The following is a 24,160-nucleotide window of genomic DNA, read 5'->3' on the forward strand; positions in this document are numbered from 1 at the left end:
TGAGGTGTGTGAAACCAGAGACCCTGCAGCCGCCACTAGACTATTGATGCCCACCAGAAAGATATGGACGCTCATTACAGAGCCCTGTGGGACCCCACCTGAACTTGGAATGGATGGTGTGACAGGAAATTCTTGCCAAATATCGGGACCCACTGGAGACCCCACTCATGTAACGTAGTTAGGACGTAGTGACGCCATGTCACGCCATAATCCTTTTGTTGGTCGAAAAAGGCAGTCATGAGATGCTGACGACGAGCAAAGACCGTCCAAATGGTGGACTCCAGGTGAACCAAATTGTCGGCCGTGGAGCGGCCTTTCCAAAAGCCTCCCCGAGATGGAGTCAAAAGGCCTCAGGATTCAAGAAGCCAACCCTGTCGCTCGCTCACCATGTGTTTGAGCAACTTACAGAGATTGCCAGTAAGGGTGATTGCGTGTTAACTGTCAATTTCGAGGGGGTTCTTACTCAGTGTCAATACTGGATCAATCGCGCTTTCTCTCCACTGAGATGGGAACTCACCCTCATTTCAGATCCGATTAAAGAGGACAAGGATGTGTTGCTGACAGTCCACTGAGAGATATTTCAGCATTAGGTTGTGGATGTTGTCTGACCCTGGGGCTGCATCAGGGCAATGGGATAGGGCACTGGAGAATTCCCATACACTGAATGGAGCATTGCATGGCTCCAGGTGGCAGGTAGTAAAAGGCAAGCATATTCGGTCCACCCACTATTTTATAAGCCGATATGCGGGATGGTAGTTCTCAGATGTAAATGTGTGACCACAATGCTCAGGAAAATGTTCGTTGACAGAGTCTGGGTCAGTATAAATAGCACCACCTAAAGAAATAGTTGGTACACCTGCAGAGTACTGGAAGCTGTAGCGTCGTCTGATCTTTGCCAATACCTTTGATGCAGAATATTGTCTTCTGAGGGGGAGATCCCATGAAAAATGGAATGGCTTGGTTGGCTGCCAAAAGAATGGCTGCCACAGTATGCTGAACAACTGCATCGACACTGCTGTGCTAGCCACAAAAACAATAACAAACCGAAATGTAACCAAGATAAATAATTAATGAATCTCCTTTATATAAAAACACATATTTACGCACAGCAAAATACACACACACACACACACACACACACACACACACACACACACACACACACACACACACACAAATATCCATATTAAAAGTAAAAAAAAATCACCCTCTCAAGAAAGTATTACACAATTACACACAAATTCACACACACAACAAATGAAAAATATCAAACCACAACACAACACATACAAAAGACGGACAAAGACACAACAACAGTTGGCAACACTACACACTGAAAACACACATATGTTGATCACAAAGTGGAAAGTGTAAGTTATATATGCGATGTGACAGATGTGGGTGGAAGGACGCCTGAAATCGGCCAGATGGAGTATGGAAACTAACAAATACATCTCCAGAACCACACACATGAGTCAACAGCGCTGGAAATCGTAGGTAACACCGAACGATAAGTTGAGATTACAAATTTTGTCCTCAGAAGGTGATTTCAACCCAGAAAACAAGAGAAAGATACGACAAAATGTAATCTAACAGCATATTACTTCTACCAAATAATACGTTTATTGTATGTATAAAAGGAAAGTTGTATTACAGGCGACTGATGATGCTTCCCAAATAAATGAAGCGAAAGGCGTATGGCAATAAACAAACTGGCTTCAATTAGTTGCATACACGGTACATACCTCTACGAAATTAAGTATTTTCTAATTAAAACAGTGCAATATATATATATATATATATATATATATATATATACATATATATATAGGTTCCTTAGATCACAATCAATAAATTTTGAGGTCGCAGCCCAGTATGATGTCAGGGTGCAAGCCCACAGACGGTATATTATACTCTTAGGTAGTCGTCGGGCACTCGACATGTGGTGACAAGTTGTTAAAGTTGTTAAGTTAACACTGGTTCAACTACGCATACATAAACCTCTTTTAAATAAAGCAGGGATAAAACAACAGTTCATTGGTCCCTCTCAAAAGACACAGTACGCAAGCGTAAAGCAGAAGGAGGAACAACAAACTTAACAGTGGTAATCTAGAGAGGACATCAGTCACCAGATTATCTGTATTTAATAATGAAACTATTGCCTAAGGAGTGCCCATGTTCCCAATAGGCTACGTTCCATATGGCACTCTTTTAGGCAGCAGAATGCTTTATGGAGCGAACGTACTACTATAATGCGACCACCAGGTGACATTTAAATTTGGTTATTGCCTGAGGTACTTCTAGCAATTATGTTTTGTCAGTGTGTTCCAGTTTCCTATTTCAGGAGTATCCTGTTTGTTAAAGCTGTTTCACTTCTATGTTCACCATTTACTCAACATTCTCGAAACTCCTCTGCTCCATGACCAAGATTACCACTATTGGTGGATAAATGAATAAGTAATGACGAATAAGGTCAACATAAAATATTGCTATAGCACGGGACCTCTTTCACAGGATCAGATACTTTCTGTCAGTACCTCCCTCAGATCTTCATTCCATTTTTCTTGAGTTATTCACTTGGGCAAGGTGAATTTAAACATTATTCTATCACAAGTTTCCTATAGTATCCACATAAAACATAAAATGATCTTAATTGTTTCTTATATTTGGATGTGGGTGACAAGTAATAGGTCTATGTCTCTCACTAACCAATGTGATCTCACATTTCTTTATTATACCCTTCAGGAAGATTATCATTTTTTCAGCAGATTCCAAATCACGCCTCCCCTTTTCAATGCTTCAAATACACTTTGTAGTAATTCATAGAGAGCTATCCAGTCACGAAGAGAGACAAAATATCACCATAACATTGCTAGTTTGGATACAAGATCTGCACTCAAAAGACCTAGGGAACATGAACTGTGTTACATACCCATTCAGGACAAATGACGCAGAACATTACATTGTTAACATATACCATTATACAAGAAGGCAGTGTACTTACTGGTCTTGGTAGCTATGGCTATCTGCTGGAAACCCGATGTCAAGCCGCTCATCAGTTTAGTACTTTGCATTTTATGTATCAGGGGTAGTCAAATGAAAACGAGACAGGTGGAAGAAAGTAAGTAAACTGTTTATCATTTCAACAGTAATCATCATAACTGTTAATACATTTATCTCACAGTGAGACAGGATGGTTATTACTGTCACGGAAAGATATTTGCAGTTGCCTACAGAACCGTGATTGTATTCAAGAGTGCACCTCCTTGTTCAAAGCAAATGAACGCCCTTGATTGTCTTTCTCCAGGGCTCCAAAAATACGAAAATCGTTTGGAGACAGACTGGCACTTTGTGCAGGATGTGTAAGAGCTTCCAGCGAAATTCCATCGGAATAGTCGAAACAATCTTCGTATTATACCTCAACAGAATGATGCCGATCGTCAACATTCCTGGGCGTTTGGACTTGATGGCATGTTTCAATTTTTCCGAAGTGTCCATGTACGACAGTGGTTAAGTTGTGGCACCTTGTTCCAGAAAGTCAATGAGCATTGGGTCCTTGTACTAAAAGAAAAATGTCATCATAACTTTACAGGAGCCGGCTTAACTGTTAAAAAACGTATTAACGGTTATGTTGATTACTTCTGAAATAATAAACAGTTTACTTAATTTTTTCGTTTGAGTGCCGTTTACTGCAGTTTATTCATATTTTCCGAATGTTCTATCTAAGACCTCATTTAAATGCTTGTAGTCAAGCACCAATCTTTCCTGCTCATCTTCTTTTTCCACTGCCACAAAACAATTGTTACAGGTCGTTCTACAAACGTGTAGAAACAGTGAGCTTTCCATTTTCTGCTGTTCTGTCTCTCCCTCAGGTCTCTTAGCAATAGAGACAGCGTACAGTTTTGATATGTAAGTGTTGATAAGGATTTGGTCGAAGAGTGCGTTCGTAAATGAATACTCTCCCAGGTGAGCCAGAAACAGAATCCCTACAATTTATTAAAAACGAGCTCAAATCATATATTTGTACATCTCTGACTATAGTAGATTCAGCAAACCATTTATGAATAAGCTTGATCAGCTCTACCGGATTATAGATGCGTGAGACTGTAATATTTGCTGAAAAAAACATGGAGCACAGTTTGTGACTGACACTGAATGGATCTGGATTCCCTCAGTTTGAAATTTCCCATTTACTAATTTGAAACAATGAAAACTCCATTTATACTAAATAATGGTTTATGTTGGAAATCAAAGACAGTAGTCATTTCCTCATTCCTATCCATCACAAAAATAAAACCTTGCTATATAGTCAATCAGGATGAAAATAAATGCTACTTATATATGTAAGACTCAACCTATATTTTGCGCACAGCCACGGGCTCAACATGTCAGCTTCTGGCAAAACAGCAAGTATTACTTATGTGGAGACCCTTTCCGGAATTAAAGGGAAATATTTCTCTTGCTAGGGCGAAATGCCAATTGTGAGACCAAAAACCATAGAATCAATGCATTCAAACGTCTGTGTGATTTTACTGAAATGGAGTGTCGTTGGCCGCAGAGTACCTGGAAGTGGTGGCTGAGAGCATGCAGACGTTTGATCCTAACTGCGTACCAGTGGTGGATGCAGCCATGAAAGAGTTCGAGGAGCTGCTGCAGAGCGACTCCGGCGTCTCCACCATCAACGAGCTGTTCAGGTGAGTTGGTCACACTGCGAGCTGGTGCTGCAGGTTTGCGAAGCCAGCAGTCTCCACCATGCAGTTCTGTCAGTTGTGCCATTTCTCTGTTTCATTTAATATTATTCACAACTAATTGGTGATATTTTGGTATTCCATTACGTCTCAGCCATTCCATTTGTTTACACAGTTGTATTCTGGGATACTGATGGAAACCACACGTCTCGATTACTTCCGGTAGACCAAGAAGCTTGTAGTTTTATCAGTAGAACCTGTGCTACAGACGAAAGAAAAGCTACAGAAATATACATTCTTCTTTATTTTCCAGCACACTTACATTTTTAAAAAGCATTGTCCTTCAGAGAACACGTACAATTTCTCTTTTTTATGAATGTGAAGACATCGTAACGGAGAATTCGCTACTTTGAGTATCACAAAGTAAAATCCCCCAACTATTGCCTTCCTACCTGGCCACTTCAGACTATCAAACTGAATCAGTTACCTGTATAGTCGAGTTGGACAAATATGTGGTCCTGAGTGGTGACAATTCGTTTCTTCCATTGCAGGATGAGTCGCATACCATCTCATACACCAAGATGACAAAATTTATAGGCATGAATGAATAACTTATAAAAGGGTAGTGCATTTGCGTAACAGTCATTTGTTCTCCGCTGATTCATGTGGAAAGCTTTCCGACGTGGCTGTAGCCGCACGACGGGAGTTAACAGACTTTCATCGCGGCATGATAGTTCGAGCTAAACGCATGGGACATTCCATTTCGGAAGTCGTTAGGGAACTCAGTATTACGAGGTCCACAGTGTCAAGACTGTGTCGACAATACCACATTTCATGAATTACCTCCCACCACTGACAACGTAGTGGCCGACGGCCTTCACTTAACGACCGAGAGCGGCGGCGTTCGCGTAGAGTTGTCGCTGCTGACAGAAAACAAACACTGCATGAAATAACCACAGAAATCAATGTGGAAAGTACGACACTATGGCAGTACATAACCGACGCGGATGCCTTTACTAACAGGACGACATCGCCAGCAGCACCTCTCCTTGGCTTGTGACCATATCGGTTGCACCCTAGACTACTGGAAAACTGTGGCCTGGACAGATGAGTCCCGATTTCATTTGGTAAGAGCTGGGGGTAGAGTTTGATTGTGACACAGACCCCACGAAGCCATGGACCCAAGTGGTCAACAAGGCACTGTGCGAGCTGGTTGTGGATCCATAATGGTGTGGACTGTGCTCACATGGAATGGACTGGATCCTCTGGTCTAACTGCACCGATCAGTGACTGTAAATGATTACGTCTGGCTACTTGGAGGTCACTTGTAGCCATTCGTGAACTTCATGTTACCAAACAACTAGGCAAATTTTATGGATGATAATGCGCCATGTCACCGGGCCACAATTATTCATGACAGATTTGAAGGACGTTCTCGACAATTCGAACGAATTATTTGGCCACCCAGATCACCGGACATGAATCCTATCGATTATTGATGGAACATTATCGAGAGATCAGTTCGTGAGGAAGCTCCTGTTCCGGCAACGCTCTTTATTATGGACGGCTATAGAGGCGGCATGGGTCAGTATTTCTGCAGGGGACTTCCAGTGACTTTTTGAGTCCATGCACGTGGATTGCAGCAATACACCGTGCAAGAGGAGGCCAGACACGATATTAGGAGGTATCCCATGACTTCAGTGTATGTGCTCTAGAACTTTCTCTGTGAAAGTATTCAGATTCCAGGAGACATAAATATTCCCCGTCAAATGATTATGTAGCTGTACATCAGGATTACTACTTTTTACTTCTACTTCTGTTTAGTAATTTTCTTTCTTCTTCATCTGCTACCACCTAAAATCCTTTAACTACTTCCACAAAGCATACCTAATCTCTGAACAAATATGTACCAGAATGTTATATGAGTTTACAGTATAAATATAGAGTGATTAAATAATACTGAGCAATTTAATAAGGATTTATTTTCACGAAATTAAATGCAAATACATAAAGGTACCACCATGTCAACGAAATGGAAGTTTAATATTTTATGACACTCTTAATTGGAAAGTCTACCATACACAATACGACAGACATCACCAACTATACTGCAACATTTCTGGGTCTTACAGCCATGATTATTTCGTTATTTGCGACCAAGAAAAGTTGCCACTAGTAGGTTTACATACAGTACTTACGTTCGTTAATCTACTGTGTTTAGCTGATGCGTAACCAGCGGAGCATGTTATGCTGTGATTGGCTACAAGGGCACGGCTTGCATACTAAAACCTATAACTACATCATACTGTTTATTAAATAAACAAAACGTCAAATACAAATTGAGAAAAAGACTAAAAGTCTTCATGGAGTGCGTGTGGCGTGCTTATTAAAATAATCTGACAATAGCATTTTGTAAAATAAGAAAAGATGTAAACAATGCGAATTACTTCATGAGTTGTTTAGTTATTATGAGCGATGCCCCAGAAAGTGATGGAATGGAGCAGTTGGCAACAGCACGAACATGGAGTGGAAGCGGCTCCAGTTTGTGAAGGCTACCGTTTATTATCACCGGTACCATTTATTAACAATACTACTAGGAACCTAATCACTAGACTATGAAGGTTCTCGTATGATTAACGAATAAAAATGTTCAAGTGTGTGTGAATTCCTAAGGGACCAAACTGCTCAGATCGTCGGTCCCTAGACTTACACACTGCTTAAACTAACTTACGCTAAGAAGAAGACTCACACCCATGCCCGAGGAGGGAGGACTCGAACCTCCGGCGGGAGGGCTGCGCAATCCGTGACATGGCGCCTAAAACCACAAGGCCACTCTGCACGGCGGTTAACGACATATGAAAGTTTCGGTCTGGCCGTCAATTGCGCACAGGTAGCCAAATGGTACAGTCCGGCTTTCGAGCCGTGCAGTGCGGACGTGCTGTTGTTCCGCCTGCGGAGCGCGAGTGCTCGCTGTTGTTTACTTTCAGCGACCGTCACTTACGTGTCGCTTACGTGTTGCAGAACAATGGTCAACCGTTTTCGAAAATCAACACTACGATTCACCTTCTGCTGTGATTACACCCGACCAAATGCCTTGTAAATGGAACGCTTCCTAAGCGACGGAGCTAAGATCCCAGTTTTCGACATTTTGGGCATCTATTTGTCCATCTTAAGCAGTACCGTGTACGTCAAAGTCGACAAAGACGCGGCATACGAAAGAATACTTCGTGGCACCACACATGGACTACGCTTTTGCCACGCCGACGGCACTGTCGACCACGCAGGCTTCGGCACGCGCACAATACGAGTTTTCGAGCTCCCGGCCGAAGACGTTATCGCAGCTTTCCGCACTCATGGCACTGTACACTGCCACACTGCCGAACGCTGGGCGCAATTCCAAACATACCCCGTCCTTAACGGTGTACGACAGATCATCATCGATCTCCGCTGCCACGTGCCATCTTACCTGAAAATCAGCGGGTGCCGCGCGGTCGTCGTATACGGCGGCCAATCCCTGTTCCAGGTGCGGCAAAGAAGGCCACCTCAGCTCTGAGTGTCTTAAACGACGCATCACCCAATTGCCGGCCGCTACCGTGGCGTCCCCGACGATTTTTTTATCGATCACCTACGCATCGGCGCTTCTTGTCCTTCCGCTAACCGCCGTCCGTCGGACCATGTACCGGTGATCCTTCGAGCTGCTACGGATACTGCCGGGGTCGACATGTCACTCTCACAATCTGACGCCGGCACCACTAACGACAGGGACGATTTCCGATTCCCTCTCGGCTGATGGCATGGACGTACCTTCACTTATCGTCCCCCTCCCGTCTCCCGGCACAGAGGGACGGACCAGCGAACAACGTTCACTTAAAAGGGGCAAGAGGCGGTCTCGAGACAGCTCACCCGCGAGGCTGCAGAGGCCGTCTGGTCCGACGAGACCTCGGAGAACCTGCACGACGACATGAATGACGAGACGCCGGCTCTGGTTGTGCCGGCACCGACTCTGCCGGCTCGCCCAGCTGCACTTCAACCAATGAACTCCACGGTTACGACTGCTGCCTAGAGGTCCCCGCTGCTACGGACGAGGTGGAACATAAGAACGCCACAACGACAGCGCCGTCGATAGTGCTGAGTGACGACGTCGACGACGGCGTAACCACATGCTGGGGACGGAGTTCTCGCAGAAGAAGACCTGGTTAGGACGACGATAACGCCGTTAGGTGGCGCACGGCACGGCTCGCCGTTGCCTCGCCCCTCTTCACCATCAGCTGATGTAGTTCCCCTCCACGGCGAGGCACGACTCCAAATGTACCGAATAACAACGATCAATACTAACAACAGCTACCGCGTGGAAATTCAACTGCTACGAGAAATGATATGGGCTTAGGACACAGACATCGCGCTACTGCAGGAAGTTCACTTGGCCACACTTCGCGGGATATAACACTTACGCTTCTCCTGGTGACCACCTGCGACGTGGCGTAGGCATCTACGCCCAAGAGGGTATTCGGGTGGCTGATATTACCCACCTTCCGTCCGCTAAAGGCCTGGCAGTCACTATCGTGGAGACTCGTATTGTCAACATTTACGCTCCGTCAGGTTCCACCCGCAGGTGCCACAGAGCGCACTTCTGTTCAGAAGAAATCCCCTTTATTTCTTGGGTGCTTTGACCTCTGCTTGCTTGGGGGTGATTTTAATTGTGTCCTGCGCCATAAGGATCAAATGCTCCACTACAACACCTGTCAATAACTGCGCCTTGTCGTCCGTGATCCGTGATCCGCGACACCTTGGAAGTTTGGCACGGCATTGCACCTGGACATACTTACCATACGACTGACTCCGCGAGCCGCCTTGACAGGATTTGCGTCTCTCGGGAACTCACACCTGCACTCCAATGTGCAGAACTTTGGCTTTTGGCCTTTTCGGACCACTGTGTCAACATTTGCAATATTCTCCTCCGCAACAAGTGGTCTGGAACAGTCATCCACCGTGGAAGCTAAACACCTCCCACCTCCAAAGTTCCGTATGTCTTCAACGCGTTACCGAGACAGGGGCCACCCGTGAACGTCGCTGACCTAAATACTGCACAACCTTGACCTCCTGGGCATTCTTAGGGACGCAACCATATCGCCGCCAGTACCAGAGGGTCACATCACACACCTGATTCCATCGTTATGCTCACAGCTCACACTCACTTGTCGAGCACGCACCTTCCTCGAACCAAAGATTTCTACACCCCATTGCTTCGTTACATATCTAGCAACAACATCGAACTCAAACGTCCATCGATGCGGTGGCCCATGGTTTGGCGTCATGTCCATCAGCATTTCCTTCCCTCCAACGTCCGGACAACAGGGAACCAGGGCGCATGTGAAAGTACACCACAAATAAACGTCTTCAAGCCAACGGACTAACGGACACCCCGCTTTGTTCAATCTTCCACCTCGTGAACTACGATGTCCGCCATCTGACTTGTGCTGCCACCAGTGACGTCTGAAAACTGGTTCGACAGTTCGTTGCCTGCTATCTCCGCGATTCCGCCCGACTCTATTGACCCGTGGACTTTTATCCAACCTGAGGATACTTATTTACCCTCTACCAAAAATTATGCGATTGTATAGGTCAAGGGGTGGCCGATCACTTACCTGTAGGTCCGCAGCTCGTGGTCCTGCGGTAGCGTTCTCCCTTCCCACGCCCGGGTTCCCGGGTTCGATTCCCGGCGGGGTCAGGGATTTTCTCTGCCTCGTGATGACTGGGTGTTCTAGGGGACTGATGACCATAGCTGTTAAGTCCCATAGTGCTCAGAGCCATTTGAACCATTTTGAACTTACCTGTATGTGATAAATCGCGACTTGACTTCCGGTAGTATTTACAAAAGCGCCCACAATGACGTCGAGCACCGACCGCGCTACCGCGCCTTCTTCGCCAATGGCTTTCGCGCGATCTTTACATCAGCCCCGCATCCCCTGCTGACACTGAGACTCCCCGCACTACATTTCTATATCGTAACCCACGCGGAGTAGGCGCATGGAACTTTTATGCACTGTATCAGAGCACGCTGATCATTCCTCCAACTATATTATGCCCTCCTCCTTGTCTTCTGCCCTCCTTTCAGGTGCTTCTTCCTGGTAGTGGTGCCGCAGACACCGTGGCCAGGCCTCGCATGTTGACCCCTGCCCACTCTGTTTCACACCCCATCTGCCAGGCACGGGGTGCCTGCAAGTCTTATCATATCGCCAAACCTTCTTCCCTCTTTATCTACGCCTCATACCTTTTGTCTTAATTTCAGTATTATTGTTATTATTTTTCTCCCTACCTTATTAATAAACACTTTTGCACGTATTGAAAATGTTGAAATGTGTGTGAAATCTTATGGGACTGAACTGCTAAGGTCATCAGTCCCTAAGCTTACACACTACTTAAAATAAATTATCCCAAGGACAAACACACTTAAACTAAATTATCCTAAGGACAAACACACACGCCCATGCCCGAGGGAGGACTCGAACCTCCGCCGGGATCAGCCGCACTTTGCACATATTGTTCGATTGTAATGTCTTATGTTGTTTCCGCCTGATGGACGGCCTTTCTGTTGTATTTATGCTTCAACAAATAAAGATGTTTTGTTTACTTAACCCGTTTCCTACATTAAAAAATGGTAAGGCGACCGCTGACGATAAGCTGGAAATCCGGATTCGAGACAGCTGAAGGTTGTATATAATCGCAACTGCGAATATATTTAATGCATTTCACAACGGCTGTAGACGCCGCAGTGCCTGTTCCTTTGGACATATGCATGTCTGATCAAAGGAACTTTGCATTGTAATTAGTAATAATATAGGCACTGCAGCATCTTAAGATAGGTAAGATCGGTGTGCTAACGATAATACGTCTGCAGTCCCCTGTAATACAAATCAACCGCACGGTTTCAAAATACAACAAGCACACAACTCAACCAGTCCACCGTGATGAGCCACGAAGTTCGTAACAAGTACCAAAGCTTGGTAATTTCAGACTGCAATGCTTTGAAAACCTCCTTGAGAAATACTGTGCACGGTGCGCATGGCAGTAATCACTACCACGTCCATGGCCTCAACGTACAATCTTCTCGGGATCCAGCCCTCTCTTCCTGTGTTTGGCGCCATTCTCTCGGTGTCGACAGCTTCCAACCACCACTCAACGCCCCATGCGTGCTTTTTCAGACTAGGCTGCACCATCCCTCCCCAACAGACTCTTCCAGTTGCCACGGCCGCCTTAACCATCCTCCTAATGCACGGGGCCGTTACCACAAGTTGCGAACAGCCGCCTGCAACTCCGGTGCTCGCTGACGACTCGGGATGCAATCTCAAGAATCGACACACTGGACGTCTCACCCTCAATGCATCCGGCACTCTACACTATATCTTGGCAGCCCGCTGCCGACCGCAGACTCCTCGCTCAACCCTCCGAGTACCAGTTGTTTCTGCCTGAAACCACCATTTTATTAATTATTTGGGAAGTACCGATGCCTTCGCACCAGCGAAACTATTATAAGGCAGAGACATTGAGTGGTACACTGTGGTACTCCCATGAACGTGGTGCATTGTAGCACTCACTTACTGCGTTAAAAGCACCACTTAGCGGATAGATTATTCGATGTGATTGTAGGGTACTGTGACACGTGGCTCTTTTACAGTGATCATATTGAAAAAAATCATTGACGGTGACAGTAAGTATATCGAAAGTTATTGTAATGAAATTTGAGTTTGTGCTACTGCTGCTATGTGTGGTTTCGTAATGAAACCACTGGAGCAAAAGGTACTTTTTATACAAATTTATTAAATTTTAGCCCAGGTTTTGCTTGTTATTTAGGACCAAAATTTGTTTTAGCCATTATGACTTCACGGATGTTTTGACATGTGGGATTTTGTCTACCAAAAAAGCGACATTTATTTCAAATACGAGGGACGTTCAGTACTTAATTTAAGGCATTTTTTTCTGAAAGCAGATTGGTTTTATTCAGGATTCCTATGTACCATATTATTCCCCCTCTTTTTCCGTTACAAAAAGCTGTTTTTCAACTTGACCTTACTTCAAATGGCTCTGAGCACCATGGGACTCAACTGCTGAGGTCATTAGTCCCCTAGAACTTAGAACTAGTTAAACCTAACTAACCTAAGGACATCACACACATCCATGCCCGAGGCAGGATTCGAACCTTCGACCGTAGCGGCCTCGCGGTTCCAGACTGCAGCGCCAGAACCGCGCGGCCACTTCGGCCGGCCGTGACCTTACTTGACTGGTAAACAGTGCCCTGGCCACATTATTTGGGATCCCACACTATTTGGGATCTTCCTCGATATCAGTCACTTTCCACAATGTTTGGGTCCCTCGAGATGCGAATCCATAGAGAATCATTCTGCAGACTAAATCGGGACTGATCTGTGAGAAGAACACTGGCCCACTCTTCGGCCGTCCAGGAAGCATGTTGATGACTCAGCTCTAGACGTTTCTTTCTGTGAATACATATAGTAGGTCTCCAACAATAAAGGCCACGCTGTCGAAGCCATCTGCCTCATACAACACGTCCAGTGGATGCTGGGAGCTCACACGCCAGTTGCAGTGCAGCACTGAGGCGGTACTGTGGTGCCCTTACAGCCAAAGCACACGAGATCGGCCTTGCTGTAGTCTTCGACACACAGCTTCGGTCTCTATAAGTTGTCGCCACATGCGAGGAATGCCAGAACTATTCACATTAAGCCATCAGGCCACATCAGTTTGCGACTGTCGTGCTTCCTTTGTTTCTATGGCCCTTCTCTGCAAAGAGTCTGCTAGGTATCTTCTCTGTCCCATACTGTGCCGCCTGTGACTGTGTACACAGCGATTGTGAATGTTTGGCTACCCAACAAGCAATACCTCGTTTCATGGGTGTGGTTGTTCGTTGACCGGAATGCCATCTTCCGTGCAGAACACGATTGTACGGGCATCTGCTTGACAGTTTGAATGGTTATATCGTGAATTAGACACTGGCCCGGGAAACAGTGGTTTGTTGCTTTAAGTTTGGACACCAGTGTAGTTTCTTCCATTTCCAGAGTGTAGCACAATGCGCTTCAGAGTTGATCTTTGCGCCATGAGGTACAGCATCAAGCAGAATAACCCTATCAGACTCCCAGAAGTTCGTCACGATGACTTTATTGGCTGAGGGTGCTGCCTTTGAACTTTTTCTTCGGAGGGGAGGTGGTGTGGTACCTCTCTATGGACTGCCACTTTGCTTCCGGTTCAACGTGATGAAAGCAAATTTCATCGCCTGTGATGATGTTCGACAAAAACCTGTTACGATCAGCCTCGTGACGCGCAAGCAATTCCACACAGACGGTCCTTCATTGTCCTTTCTGGTCTTCTGTTAGGCGGAGAGGAACGCAGCGGGCACTCACCTATGAGGACCCCAGCTGGTGGACGAGTGTGTCACCACTACCACCTGAGACGTCCAATTGAGCAGCGAGGTGTTTGTGATTCGTCGATCACCTCGAAAGAGACTGTCCGCACGTTCCAACATTGCAGGAGTCACAATTGCGTGCGGTCGGCCGGCTTTTGCTCACTGCCAGGTCTCCGTAGATATTCTGACAGTGCCTATGAATGTCTGCGAAGCCCTGGTTTTCCGCCAAGAGAAACTCAATGACAGCTCTCTGACTAGAAGGCACCTCAGTTAAAGACGCTATTTTGAAGGCTACATTTAGCACCGCCACCGACTGAATTTTCACGAAACTACTGGGCCTCAAACAGGAAATTTTACCAATAACCGACAGCAAAATTCGCAATTTTTTCAACCGAAAATGGACGGAAAACAAATGTGTTACATTACTTATTGAACGCCCCTCGTATATCTCATGAACTGACGGCTGTTAGAAAACTGTATGTCCCAGTGGTACCAATGTGAAACCACTACTTTAAAACCATTGACTATGTATTTGTTGTCAATTTATTATTTTATTCGTTACTGGCTATGAAAATAAAGATTATGAGAAAAATTTTAAAATCGTTTTCCAGAGTGACATCACCTGTTCACATTATTTATTTAAGTTTTGATAATTGCTTGTTGCATTCGATGGTTACTATGATGATAATGGTCATTTTTGTGAAAAATACTAAAATTAGTTGTTGTACATCGTTGGAACTCAAGGGGTTAAGTTGAGTTCGGCTGCTTTGCTGCTCCACACGCCCTCTGCCAAGCGGGTCGGGACATTAACCGTGTTGCGCAGTCATAGTGCAGTGATCTGCAATGGCTAATTAGTCGTGGGGTGTGCACCTTTCCGGTAGCAAAGTGGTTGCATGTTGGCGCAAGTCTGCGAGTAATGCAGACTGATTATTAGGAAATTTATTTATTACTCTCTGTGAATGAAAAGTATTCCGATAACATATTAGTTATATTGTGTATAAATTGTAGATCACAGATTTTCACGAGCACACGAATTTCTGATGATATTTTGTTGTTTCATCCAATGTGAACGTCGTAAATAAAAGAAAATTTGGAAAATTTGGACTACTTCACTTAAAAGCCTGCCTAAATCTGAAAAATACAAGCCACGTTGGTAGCAATTTTGGACAACAAGAACCAACACTTCTCCACTAACAGAAATGCGACAAACAACTTGGTGTGCAGACATCAGGTTAGAACGCCTTATAGAAATCTTCGATCTTATCTGATATGTTAAGGAACAATTGTGACTCCTACATGGACTGCATCCTCCATACAAATGAGACCAGAACCGTGGAGAGAGTGCTAACATTTTGCAGGGAGTGTATCGTTCACTTTACACTAAACTGCAGTAACACCCAAGTAGCTCCACTTACATGATCCCAATTGATGTTGTAAGGGATCCACTATCCCACGAACATAGATATTAGTATCCGACACCCAGCTCGATAGCAGACAGGAGTCGATTGTCGAGCGCTGCAGGAGGCAGTGAACCTAGTGTCGAATGAGTAGTAGTACTGGGTGTCGAGTGAGCAGCTGTACTGGAGAGACGGGCAAGAATGGCGCCGAGTGAGTTGTAAACGGCAAATTCACCGGACTATGATGAATGAGTGCGTCCCCCTGATCGTCGTGGGGTGAACCCCCATCGATACCGATTTGCGAGTGATATGAAACCAAAGTGACCAGTGCCGAATGACGTGTTTCGCGTCAACCGCGTCGGCCAGTAACAACCATGGATTGTAGTGAGGATTGTTGTGAATGTTAACCATCAGCATTGCGTATGGCGAAGTACCTAAAATCAGCAACCAATGAAAGATATAACCGTAATTAGATGTGTAAGGCGAAGGTAGCAACTGCCTCAGAATTTGTGTGTTAGTAGTAAATATAGAGGGTGTTACAAAAAGGTGCGGCCAAACTTTCAGGACACATTCCTCACACACAAATAAAGAAAAATGTTATGTGGACATGTGTCCGGAAACGCTTAATTTCCATGTTAGAGCTCATTTCAGTTTCGTCAGTATGTATCAAATTGTAAATTTTCACAATCTACATGTGTGGGCTGACGAGAATCCGCACGCAGTTGTGCAATCACGTCATCAACACAGATTTTCCGTGAACGTTTGGGCAGGAATTGTTGGTGATGTCTTGATTGGGCCCCATGTTCTTCCACCTACGCTCAATGGAGCACGTTATCATGATTTCATACAGGATACTCTACCTGTGCTGCTAGAACATGTGCCTTTACAAGTACGACACATCATGTGGTTCATGCACGATGGAGCTCCTGCACATTTCAGTCGAAGTGTTCGTACGCTTCTCAACAACAGATTCGGTGACCGATGGAATGGTAGAGGCGGACCAATTCCATGGCCTCAACGCTCTCCTGACTTCAACCCTCTTGACTTTCATTTATGGGGGCATTTGAAATCTCTTGTCTACGCAACCCCGGTACCAAATATAGAGACTCTTCGTGCTCCTATTGTGGACGGCTGTGATACAATACGCCATTCTCCAGGGCTGCATCAGCGCATCAGGGATCCATGCGACGGAGGGTGGATGCATGTATCCTCGCTAACGGAGGACATTTTGAACATTTCCTGTAACAAAGTGAAGTCACGTTGGTACGTTCTGTTGCTGTTTACTTCCATTCCATGATTAATGTGATTTGAAGAGAAGTAATAAAATGAGCTCTAACATGGAAAGTAAGCGTTTCCGGACACATGTCCACATAAAATATTTTCTTTCTTTGTGTGTGAGGAATGTTTCCTGAAAGTTTGGCCGTACCTTTTTGTAACACCCTATATATCAGTTTGTGGTCATTAATAGACAAACTCTCAATCATTAACTATTCCGCCTCAGAACAGTCGCACTCGGTTGAAATACCCCCGAAATCACAGCAGGAAAACGATAGCCTTCATCCATTAAGCATACGGTCATATAATCATAATGATTAACTGTTTGGTAGCTTCGATAAATCGCTCAAAACTTAATAAAGGAATTTAAACGGGGGTGTTTCAATGTGTCGATGCACTCTCTCAAAGCATGCAAACCTTCTTGGCATTAGTGGAATATAACAAGGTATTTCATCATGCACGTCTCCTCCCCATACCCCATGTAATTTCTCTAATTATCTGTAGCAATATACACTTTTGATGGTGTTACGGGCGACTTTATGTTATCAGTGTTTATAGAAATTTACTCCTGCTGCACAGGCTCTGTTCGTCGCTGAACGTGTCGCGGGAGTGCGACGGGGCGGGTCTGACAAGCCTCGTCATCAGTGGGTTCTCCCGCGCGGTACAGTACAATGACGTCATGGTCGGCATATACAGCACCGTGCAGGAGTACTGCGCCGCCCTGCGGAGTGCCAGTGGAGACTCGCCCCCCCCAGCAGCTCACCAACTTCTTGGCTGGCGATGACACGTCCTGCTTCGACCCCGACTACGAAGCGTCCTACGAGGAATACTTGTCTACTGGATGGGATGGTGATGGCAGTGAGTATTCGTATTTTCTACTGAACTTTTCGAAAGAATGTTTAGGGAGACGTGTGATCTACAAAACTTATTCTCAATAACGCTTAGGACGTCAGAGCTGCAAAAGCTGCTACGAAGGAACAGCAAGCTGAAAGGTAGACAAAATATTACAACCAAACTAAAGCAGAACAGAGTCGAAACAGTCATTTCGACAACAACGTTGGAACAGAAATGAGTTTTACCTGGTGTCCCTCCTAAAGATCGTCAGGTGCACTTTCATTGGTGTTTCGGCAGATATTTCCAATTTAGATTTTGTAATATGTAACTGGAGTGAGCCCGAGCAGATGCAGCTCATCACATCATTCACTCCACGTCTGCTGTCCACAGAGAGCAACAGTATATTTCTCATCAGAAAAATTATTTTCAAAGTAGAATTTTACATGTTCACTCAATATAGCGTTCTCAAATTAGTGTGGTGCGATATTCGTTTTATCGATATGTATACACATAAAGACTAAAACTGGAAGAACAACCAATAGCATGCCGTTGTGGCCGAGCAGTTCTAGGCGCTTCAGTCCGGTACCACGCTGCTGCTACGGTCGCAGGTTCGAATTCTGCCTCGGGCATGGATGTGTGTGAATGTCCTTAGTTTGGTTAGGTTCAAGTAGTTCTAAGTCTAGAGGACTGATGACCTCAGATGTTAAGTCCCAAAGTGCTCAGAGCCATTTGAACCATTTGAACAACCAATATTCCAGAAGCAACGGAGTAGCGCTGTTGCATGGCGGTAGCATATAGTGCGGGGCTTGGTGGCGCGCGAGTTCTGCTGGAATGCTGGTGTTCTCCTGTTTTACTGTCGCCGTTAATGCATATGGATAAAGCGAAAATCGCCTACATTAATTTGGGACTGTCCTATCGAATGGGAACATAAAATTCCGTTTTAAAAATATTTTGTTTGTAACGATAATCAAGCTTCGCATTCCATTGACCTTAGGAGTCGCTTGAAACACATGATGATCAGTATCACTCCATCTACACATTACAGGAACGAAATTTAAATTATCTGCCATAACACCAGATCAAATATGCCTGGCGGCTATTAGAAGATACATCCTCTAAGCAGGGAGTACCATTTACGATCACCACCTCAAATACTTATTTGTCCAGAAGAAAAAAAAAAGCCTTTTTTGCATCTTAAAAAAAGTTTAAGTCGCTCGGTACTGGAATGGTACCGTTCCCTTAAGATTTTTTACAGAATATGAGAGGAAGTGGCCTCTCTTTTAATGTCAGTTTACCGTAGATCATTGAGTCAACGGAGTGTGCCAAGTAACTGGGAAAGGGTGCATCTCCTTAAAATTTATGTAAGAATTGCAAGGTCAATGCAGATAAGACTTATCTAACAGATTTATTTAAATGTAACCCAATTCCTTTACAGCTGGATTTTTATGCTTTTTTTTTTTTTGTTTATCTCACGTTGTAAAATCGTTTTCGAGACAGTATCATCTCATCTAGACACTTCCCTCGATGAAACAACAGTTACTGTACTTAAACCTTTAGATTCGTTAAGCACGTCTACCAGTATATTAAAATGAGGTAATATTGTGCATGAGATAAATATCAAATTTTAAAAAAAATTCAACTGTGGGGAAACCGGTTTTCATTAGAACAAGTAAATAAAAGGTGAAAGTCCTAAGGATATCGGAACGCAGTCGGTTCAACGAAAATTATCTGATTGATATCAGTTTCTTGTAACATTATCGAGAATACGTTCTACTCAAGAATCATTACTTCTCAGAAGACCAATTAAATCTTACGTGGGAATAAAGGTTTTCTGTCAGCACCGATAGTAAGGTGAAATCCAGCTTGCTCTGATGACCTTACCAGTTAAGTCTCACAAGATTTCACACACATTTTGAACTTGGTCGTGACGTCATCAGACTGCTTCTTGAGGTCGCGAGATCGCTTGCGACTGCAGCACCCGGATTGAGGAAATAAAGGGCAATTAGGGACGAGGGAACAACCAATTTTGTTTCAGCAGTACTTCGGTTTTGATCAACAACTAGTCATTACTGTGCTAGGACCCAAAGAGAGGCCATAGAATTCGAAAGCAAACAAACAACTGCGGCAGTAAAGAAGGATTAAGTAGGTTGTGGTCATTAGCGCTAAGTAAGGCAAACAGCGCCACTATCGCGGATTCGCGCCGATGGTGGCGGGGTGATGAAGCCACGATCAGACCGTTGCCTGGATACGTGTATAAACAGTCAAGCTTGCTGGTCTTCTTAAAACTTTAAATTTTTTGCCTATATCTTCTATGAAGATTCTCCAGCATTCCGAGACGAATCGTTAGGCGCGGACAGTAGCATAATGCCCATAAAACAAAATTCAACAAAGATATGAGATTGAATTGAAAACTTCCTTGCCCGCATCTCGTGGTCGTGCGGTAGCGTTCTCGCTTCCCACGCCCGGGTTCCCGGGTTCGATTCCCGGCGGGGTCAGGGATTTTCTCTGCCTCGTGATGGCTGGGTGTTGTGTGATGTCCTTAGGTTAGTTAGGTTTAAGTAGTTCTAAGTTCTAGGGGACTGATGACCATCGATGTTAAGTCCCATAGTGCTCAGAGCCATTTGAACCATTTTTTTGAAAACTTCCTTACCAGCAGAGATCGGTATGTCGTTTTTAATGGTGTGATAGGACCACTGCCGTTCGCAGTACGTGTAAAATACTTGGCGAATGAAGTTGGTGGTCCTATTAAGTTCAAATGGTCCAAATGGCTCTGAGCACTATGGGACTTAACAGCTGCGGTCATCAGTCCCCTAGAACTTCGAACTACTTAAACCTAACTAACCTAAGGACATCACACACATCCATGCCCGAGGCAGGATTCGAACCTGTGATCGTAGCAGTTGCGCGGTTCCGGACTGAGCGCCTAGAACCGCGGGACCACCGCGGCCGGCTCCTATTAAGTAACATGAACGTAGACGACCACCAGGTGAAAGTTCCTGGTAGATTAAAACTGTGTAACGCACCGAGACTCGACCTCGGAACTTTTGCCTTTCGCGGGCAAGTGCTCTACCAACTGAGCTACCCAAGCACCCGTCCCCACAATTGTACTTCCGCCAGTACTTCGTCTTCTACCTTCCAAACCTCGCAGAAGTTCACCTGCGAAATTTGCAGGACTAGCGCTACTGGAAGACAGAATATTGTAGAGACATGGCTTAGCCACAGCCTGGGGGATGTTTCCAGAATGAAATTTTCACTCTGCAGCGGAGTGTGCGCTGATTATGAAACTTCTTGGCAGATTAAAACTGTGTGCCGGACCGAGACTCGAACTCGGGAACTTTGCCTTTCGCGGGCAAGTGCACCTGGTGGTAGGTCAGTTGGCAGAGCCCTTGCCCGCGAAAGGCAAAGGTCCCGAGTTCGAGTCTCGGTCCGGCACACAGTTTTAATCTGCCAGGAAGTTTCATAATTAGCGCACACTCCGCTGCAGAGTGAAAAATTCATTCTGATCGCCAGGTGGTCGAACGGACAGTAGACGAGGTGGGAAGTCTGTATCTGATGGCAGACGTATGAGATTCGCCAGTGGCCAATCACAGTCCCATACTGCAGCGTTAACGGTTTCTTTGGGACGATTAGTTTGGCTCAAGGGGAAGCAAGGACAGACAGAGCGATTTCTGACGTCGTACTTGACAGTTATAGGGGTCCTGTCCCAGACTCCTACAGTCGCCGGGCGGGGTGCGGTTGTGAGGTACCAAGTTGCGTTGTACCCAGCGTACTCACTGATATGGCGGTATTCTTGGCTTCCACGACATCATTATGCTGGGAGCTCGGTCGTTCCCCCGTGTGGAGATAGCTTCCGCGTTTTTCGCTTTCCCTCCAACTTGCAGTCTGCTGGTTATTGACACGGGCGGATCGGCTTCGGTGAGTTGCCAAGGTAGAATTTGGTCGAAATTTTAGTGTCTCCCGGGGATACTATCCTGAGGCCTAACACAATGGAAGAAAACCTAATAAAAATTAAGATACTTTCATAGGATTTCTATGAAGATGGTATTGTTCATCTGCATACACTACTGGCCATTAAATCTGCTACACCACGAAGCTGACGTGCTACAGTCGCGACATTTAACCGACAGGAAGATGATGCTGTGATATGCAAATGATAAGCTTTTCAGAGAATTCACACGAGGTTGGCGCCGGTGGCGACACCTACAACGTGCTGACATGAGGAAAGTTTCCAACCGATTTCGCAAACACAAACAGCTGTTGACCGGCGTTGCCTGGTGAAACGTTGTTGTGATGCCTCGTGTAAGGAGGAGAAATGCGTACCATCAAGTTTCCTACTTTGGTAAAGGTCGTATTGTAGCCTATAGCGATTGCTGTTTATCGTATCGCGACATTGCTGTTCTCGTTGTTCGAGATCCAATGACTATTAGCAGAATATGGAATCCGTGTGTTCACGAGGGTAACACGGAACGCCGTGCTGCATCCCAACCGCCTCGTATCACTAGCAGTCGAGATGACAGGCATCTTATGTGCATAGCTGTAACGGATCGTGCAGCCACGTCTCGATCCCTTAGTCAACAGATGGGGACGTTTGCAAGACAACAACCATCTGCACGAACAGTTCGACGACGTTTGCAGCAGCACGGACTATCAGCTCAGAGACCATTGCTGCGGTTACCCTTGGCGCTGCATCACAGACAGGAGCGCCCGCGATGGTGTGCAAAACGACGAACCTGGGTGCACGAATGGCAAAAGGTCATTTTTTCGGCTGTTTACAGCATCATGATGGTCGCATACGTGTTTGGTGACATCGCGGTGAACGCACAATGGAAGCCTGTATTCGTCATCGCCATACTGGCATATCACCTGGCGTGACGGTATGGGGAGCCATTGGTTACACGTCTCGGTCACCTCTTGTTCGCATTGACGGCACTTTGAACAGTGACTTTACATTTCAGATGTGTTACAACCCGTGGCTCTACCCTTCATTCGAATCCTCCGAAACCCTACTTTCCAGCAGGATAATGCACCACCGCATGGTGCAGGTCCTCTACGAGCATTTCTGGATACAGAAAATGTTCGACTGCTACCGTGGCTAGCACATTCTCCAGCTCTCTCACCAATTGAAAACGTCTGCTCAATGGTGGCCGAACAACTGGCTCGACACAATATGCCAGTCACTACTCGTGATGAACTGTGGTATCGTGTTGAAGCTGCATGGGCAGCTGTACCTGTACACGCCATCCAAGCTCTGTTTGACTCAATGCTCAGGTGTATGAAGGCCGTTATTACGGCCAGAGGTGGTTGTTCTGGGTACTGATTTCTCAGGATCTATGGATCCAAATTGCGTGAAAAGGTAGTCACATGTCAGTTCCATTATAATATATTTGTCCAATGAATACCCGTTTATCATCTGCGTTTCTTCTTGGTGTAGCAATTTTAATGGCCAGTAGTGTATATGTAAGGTTCAAATGGCTCTGGGCGCTATGGGACTTAACTGCTGAGGTCATCAGTGCCCTAGAACTTAGAACTACATAACCTAACTAAACTAAGGACGTCACACACATCCATGCCCGAGGCAGGGTTCGAATCTGCGACCGTAGCGGTCGCACGGTTCCCGACTGTAGCGCCTAGAACCGCTCGGCCACTCCGGCCGGCGTATATATAACGCTTACCAGCCAATGATCTTCCTCATTGCAGATGCACTCACATTGCTCAAACTCTTACGGGAATCGGTAGATTCAATGCCGTGATTAATGAGTATAGTTGTCAGGGCACTAGAAATGTAGTGTGTGGACAGCAAGTTGGAAATGTGGGTCTCACGGGGAGCGTACCAGAGATAAGTCCCTGCAGTCACACTTTCTCACTCAGCTAGTAAAATGTACATCATGTGCAGTTAACTAACTTCTGTGCTTCTCTTAAATATTATATTAAGGTTTACGTTGGTTCCTTCGTTCATGCAAGGCGTTTCATTGAAAGCAGTGTGACGCCCACTGTTTTGCAGTGCGCCAGTGGCTGTGGCAGACGTGCACAGAGTTCGGCTACTACCAGACCACGGACTCCGCCAACCAGCCGTTCGACCACTGGAGGACTCTGCCCTACTACACTGACATGTGCTCCTTCATTTTCGGCTCAGAGAAAGTACGGCTGGAGGGCTCCTAGGCTGCTTATTGCTCTCTCTTGTAGATAATATTTCAATAATCGTTCCACGTGTAAACGATGATTTCTTTCGATCTTCATTTAGCTAGAGTAAAGAACATTTTCTGATGTATGTTGTGCATTCGAGCGTTTTATTCTCAGAATTTCAGTCGGACATAACTGATTTGTTCCGGTACGCTCTTTCCTCCATGTGTATCATGTTTAGCTAGGAAAGTTTGCAGAAGACTAACTAGATCACCATGTGAAACCTTCATTCATCCGTTGCTGGCCAGCATTGAAATAGCGGATTTCCGGCCCAGTGGTTTCAGTCTGATACCATATTTTTACTTCGCTTTCTTATCCGGGTCGCTGGTCTTATCTCGAGGCCAGCTCTGCACACTGACTGCTGGTGTCAC

The 24,160-nt window shown here is 45.4% G+C and overlaps 1 protein-coding gene across 1 annotated transcript in view; it reads left to right on the top strand.

Annotated features, from left to right (window-relative positions):
• LOC124613638 (thymus-specific serine protease-like) overlaps window positions 1-24,160 on the top strand; it is a 60,809-nt gene that overhangs the window by 20,312 nt on the left and 16,337 nt on the right. The window contains exons 3-5 of the mRNA XM_047142353.1: window positions 4,559-4,694; window positions 17,355-17,503; window positions 23,611-23,719. Of these exons, the coding sequence (XP_046998309.1) occupies window positions 4,559-4,694; window positions 17,355-17,503; window positions 23,611-23,719 (394 nt within the window). The remainder of the gene's footprint in view (window positions 1-4,558; window positions 4,695-17,354; window positions 17,504-23,610; window positions 23,720-24,160) is intronic.

Source organism: Schistocerca americana, chromosome 4 (genome assembly GCF_021461395.2).
Source record: "Schistocerca americana isolate TAMUIC-IGC-003095 chromosome 4, iqSchAmer2.1, whole genome shotgun sequence".
NCBI lineage: Eukaryota > Metazoa > Arthropoda > Insecta > Orthoptera > Acrididae > Schistocerca > Schistocerca americana.